This window comes from Pteropus alecto, unplaced genomic scaffold, assembly GCF_000325575.1.
Source record: "Pteropus alecto unplaced genomic scaffold, ASM32557v1 scaffold213, whole genome shotgun sequence".
Taxonomy (NCBI): Eukaryota; Metazoa; Chordata; class Mammalia; order Chiroptera; family Pteropodidae; genus Pteropus; species Pteropus alecto.
The window spans coordinates 350,440-355,496 of record NW_006434829.1 but is presented as its reverse complement, the minus strand read 5'-3'; the positions used below and the strand labels follow the sequence as shown (position 1 = coordinate 355,496).

The 5,057-nt window shown below is 63.3% G+C and overlaps 1 protein-coding gene across 1 annotated transcript in view; it reads left to right on the top strand.

Annotated features, from left to right (window-relative positions):
- FBRSL1 (fibrosin like 1) overlaps positions 1-5,057 on the top strand; it is a gene marked incomplete at its 5' end in the record, with an annotated part of 71,813 nt that overhangs the window by 49,302 nt on the left and 17,454 nt on the right. Inside the window, 2 exons of the mRNA XM_006910044.1 lie at positions 3,622-3,667; positions 4,980-5,055. Of these exons, the coding sequence (XP_006910106.1) occupies positions 3,622-3,667; positions 4,980-5,055 (122 nt within the window). The remainder of the gene's footprint in view (positions 1-3,621; positions 3,668-4,979; positions 5,056-5,057) is intronic.

Here is a 5,057-nt window from a genome sequence, read left to right as displayed (position 1 = left end):
TGCCGCGTGTCTCGGCCGAGGCTGCCCCGCCGGCCGGGTCCTCGCAGACAAAGCGCGCTGTGACCGCCGCCCGCGGCCGGGATCGCACACCTCAGGAAAGTGAGTCCTGGCCCTGACACTCTCCCTGGTGGGGCGCACCCCTCCACCGGGATCCGGACCTGCAGCCCGGGGCCCTCCCACCTGTACTTTGACCTGGAGTGACCCCTTTCTTCCACCACCGAATGGGCCCAGGGCCAGGATGGGAGGAGGATGTGGCTCCGGTGCGCTGGGTCAGTAGATAACTCTCAGGACGTGATCACAGGTCTGGGGGCTGCTCCGGGGCTGCCCACTGCCCCTGGGTCAGCTTCCCAGCAGGGCCCCCCCCACCTGAGCTGGGAAGGGGCTGGAACCCTAGCTACCGCCCTCCAGGGGGCCCGTGCCTGTAGGTGTCTGTTCAGTCTTCGATCCCCATGCCCGGGCCTGGCCCGGTGCCAGGCCTTTACTCTGGGATGGAAGCTTCCCTGCCCCCTCTTCAAGACCCCCGTGGGAACTGGGGTCCCTCAACTTCCATGCGTAAACTTAGGAGGGGGTGTGGGGGGGAAGGACCCAGGAGAGTGGCCGTCCCGCCCGCCCGGGCAGTGGAGACACCAGTGCTTTCCACTGTGGATCCTTCCCCAGCCCCGTCCCTCACCCCCCTGACGTGCCACCTCCCGGCCCTGGGAGCTATGCTCTGGCGGGGGCCTTGAATGGAACCAGAGGGGACCGAGCAGGGGTGGGGTGGGGCGGGTGGCCTTAGATGAACTCGCCTCCCCCTCCCCGCACCAGGCTGGGACCAAGAGAACATACCCGCTTCTGAGTGACGCTTTCGCAGTGTCCCTCCTGACCTGGCCTTGCCCAGATGGTGATGCCGGGGTCAGGAGGGGTGCCCCACTGCACCAGGAGTGGGTGCACAGCCACCGGGTGCTATGGGACCATAGTCTCACACCAGCCTCCCCTCTCTGCCCACCCGTGAAGCATCCAGACCCGGTAGCTGGAGGGTGGGCATGAGCCTGGCCCCCTCCCTCCTGGCCCCTCTCCACCCCGGCTCATGCCCCGGGAGGTGATGACAGCTGCCAGCTGGGCCCAGAGCTCCTCTGCTCCAGAAGCTGGGCCTGTGGCAGCGGCGCCGAGCTGGGACGCTGGGGGCTGCTTGCCCAGGGCCCTCCCTGTGGCCCAGAGGGGCTGTCAGAGCAGTAGCAATAGAGACCTTAAGGGACGGCCTCAGGGCGGGGGCAGCTGCTGCAAGCTGGCTTCAACCTCCTGGGGCCTCACAAAGGTCCAGTTCGGGAGGGCCTGAGGGTCCCCAGGCAGACCGGGATGGGGGGAGGGCAGGTACCCCACGCGCCCTCAGGAGGGCACCAGGGTCAGGAACGCACCTGGCTTCAGCTCAGCCCCGGCAGATGTGGGGCAGCGCCTGGGGTGTCAGACAGACCTTCCTCCTTCATGGGCCCGGGCTGGGGCCTGGCCTGACACCCGGCCCCGCCTCACCCTTGCAGACCCCCACGGGGACTCTCAGGGGCGAGGGAACCCTCCAGAGCCTACACTCACCATGTAGAATGTGCCAGAAAAACCAAACCAGCATGGAAACAAGCAGGGGAGAAATCGCGGCCGTGGCGCCCACATAGGAGCGTGACTGAGTGCGTGTCCAGCCCCAGTGCGTGGGCGGAGAGGTCACAGGTGGCCTCGGCGGTTTGGCAGGCAGGCGAGGTGGGGCCTGTGTTCTCACCTTCCAGGTCTGGGACCCTCCTGCCTTTGTGGCCGACCATGGGCTGTGTCCCTGGATGTCAGGGGTCCCATCTTCAGTTCCGTTTCCAGGGCTGCATTTGTCGGTTTTCTTCTCGGTTTAGGTTTTGGGGACGTGTTTGCCAAGGACTGACCCTGTTCCAGCACGCACGGTGCCAGACGGCAGTGTGCCTGCGCCATCGTGCGTTTGCGGTTCGTTTTTCACGTTTACGTCGGCGATCAGTGTGACATAAGGTCTCGGCCTCAGCCTGCCTGCTTTGAGCGTGCAGTTCGATGCGTTTCGACAACACTATAGCTACGTACCCAGCACCACAGTTGGATGGGTGATGTCTTCGTTCCCCCGGAAAGCTCCCTTATACCGTATTCTTTAAATTTATATTAGTTGTGGTAAAATACACATAAGAAGACGTCTATCTTAACCACTGTTAACTGCACAGCTCAGTGGTAATTAGGACGTTCGGTGTTGTGTGGCTGTTGTCACCATCATCTCCAGAACTTTCTCATCTCCCCAGATTGAAACTCTGTCCTGTTACATACTGACTCTCTACCCCGTCCCCAGCCTCCGACACCCCCCATCTGCTTTCTATCTCCATGAATCTGACCCCTGCAAGGACTTTATGTAAGTGGACCCGCGCAGTATCTGTTCTGTAACTGACTGTGTCACAGCATAATGTGCTCAAAGTCCATCCAGGTTGTGGCATGTGTCAGAACGTCCTTCCTCTCCAAGGCTGCGTGGTATTCCACTCTGGGTGGGCCACACGTGCTTCTCCGTTCACCCGTGGCGGACACTGGGTGGCTTCCACCTCCCAGCTGTCGTGAGTGTGGCTGCAGTGAGTGTGGGCGTGCAGACACTGTGTTCAGTTCCTGCAGAGTCGCGCCCTGGAGCGGGATGGCTGGGTCGGCGGGTCACTCCTTGCTTGATTTCTGAGGCTCTGCTCGTTTGCGGCCGTGGCTGCACGTGGCACACTCCTGCCAGCCGTGTACGGGTGGCAGCTCCCATGTGCCCTCTAGCACCTGCTGTTCCACGGTCTTGTTCGCGGCGGCTCCGTGGGGTGCAGCTTTCATACTTCGTCACCCACCCCAACAGCAACCACTGGCTCCTTTGTATACCCAGAAGTGCAGAGTGGGGGTGTCTGCAGACACAGAGCGAAGCAGTAGTGCTGGGCTGGGGCTTGGGGAGACGACGTTCTAAGCTGACCGTCAGATTCCACTCAGCTGTACACCTTCGACGGGCAGATGGCATAGCGCTGTTTTTAACAGAAAAACAACCGGGAGGAAAAGTCTCCTGGGGCAGACTCACACCACCCGGTTCCCATGAGCTGTGGGGGCCTCCGGCCACACATCGAGGGGCTACGTCTGCACCCTGAGCACCCTCACCAAGGCGGACCCCAGTTCCGTGGCCTCGTGCACACAGGAAGAGAGCGAGGTGGGGTCCACCAGAGACCACCCCGCTCTTACTTGAGGCGGATTCTCCGCGCTCTGAGTGGCCTGCTCTGCCCTGGACACTCAGAGTGGCTCTTTATGGTAGCCATGGTCCCCAGACCTGTGACTTGGTGGCCCAAAGTGTGGCTGGTGGTCTACTGCGGCCTGTTTGCCTCTGGGGGGTGGGGGCATCAAGACTTCTGGTGCTGGCATCACCAGGGGTGCCCAGATCCCCAAGTCCCAGCCCCCACCCGACAGCCACACTGAGCCCCGCTTCCCTGCTGAGTGGGGCATCCATGGTTCCCCAGTCCTGGGCTGAGCGGACTGTGTGCGCCATCGGGCAGCCCTTGTGCCCCACCTTCCCAGACCCGCTTCCTGGGTGCCAGGCTCGGCGCAGCCCTGGAGCCCCTCCTCCTCTGACCCCCCTCTTTCTTCTAGGCGTCCGTGGGCTCTGAGAAGCTCTTTGCCCCGGCAGCTGATAAAGGTAAGTGCGTCCCACGGCCTGGGCCCCAGTCTGGGGAGGACAGACACTCCCCCGAAGTCAGTCCCCAGCTGGTGCACCCCCCGCCCCCCCGCCGTGCGGACAGTGCACGCGTGCGGCATTTCACGGACCCAGAAGCACTCCAGGCCAAGCCAGGCCTTTGTGACCAGCTTGTCAGGCCCGGCTGTGCCTAGACCCAGCACAGAAAAGGGGCCTCTGCTTGGAAGGCTCTGTCCAGATGTGACTGGGCAGGACAGTGGCACACGTGGGCAGGTGTCCACAGCCATAGGCCCCACGGCCTGGCAGCCCAAGGCAGAGGGGCCTTCCCGTCACCTCCAGCAAACCCGGACGTCCCTGGGCTGCGGCCGCATTTAGGGCCCGCCCTGTTCCAAGCAGATCTCATCTCCAGGTTTCTAGCTTGATTACATCTGCGGAGGCCACGTTCACTAGTACCCTTTGGGCACGATTCAGCCCCCTGCCAGGGTCCACTCAGGCACATGGGCAGAGTTCAGGGAACCAGCCAAAGTTTTGAGGAGCCCAGAAGCGGGGCATGTCAGCGGTGATCAATGTCAACGGTCCTCCTTTCCCGGAGAGGGGCGCAGGCTCCGGGAGGCCCCGGAGAGCTGGGGCATTGGTGGCCCCCGCCTGCCTTTTCCCATCCTGATGGCTGCTCCTGCTTCTCGAGGGCTGGTGTGGGGATGTAGGCAAGACAGGAGGGGAGATGGGAGTGTGGGGCCAGCGTCCCTGGGCAGCTGTCAGTGACAGGTGGAGATGAGGCTGTGACCAGCTCAAGCCATCGGCCCTCAGGGCAGTGGCCTCCTCCCTTGGTCTGTCCTTGAGCAAAGGTGGTGGCTGCAGAGGAAGGTGTCACCTTAGAGGAGGCTGAGGGGCTGTTTCCTGTTTTCACGAGAGGGTGGCGTCCCAGAGTCCCCAGCAGACGTCCTGGTGGTCTTGATGCCAGCTGGGTCACAAATGCCTGCCCTCCCTAAGTCCCCTGGGTCTTTCCAGAAAGAGTGGGTCACTGGCATGAGGCGCTCTGCCCAGAGCAGCAAGGAAAGGGGGGAAGGGGGAGGGGAACAGCCAGGTGGGACAGGCCCCGAGGCCAGTGCTCTGTTGGGCCCACTCTGCTGCATGTCAACCAGGGCCGCAGTACTGTGTGCCGTCCGCGGTCGGTGTGAACAACACTTTCGGGCATTCGGCCCTCTGTCCTCGTGCAGTGTGGGGGGCTGGGCGGGGCTATGACCTCGCAGGCCGTGGGCTGCATTAAACGAGCCAGGGCGCGGGCCGTGGCTCACTCCAGCCCCTCTGTCCGCAGGCCCCACGCTGGGCGAGAAGTCGGAGGCCAAGGCGGGGTCCGCGCCCAAGGTCTCGGGCCTGGAGCGCAGCCGCGAGC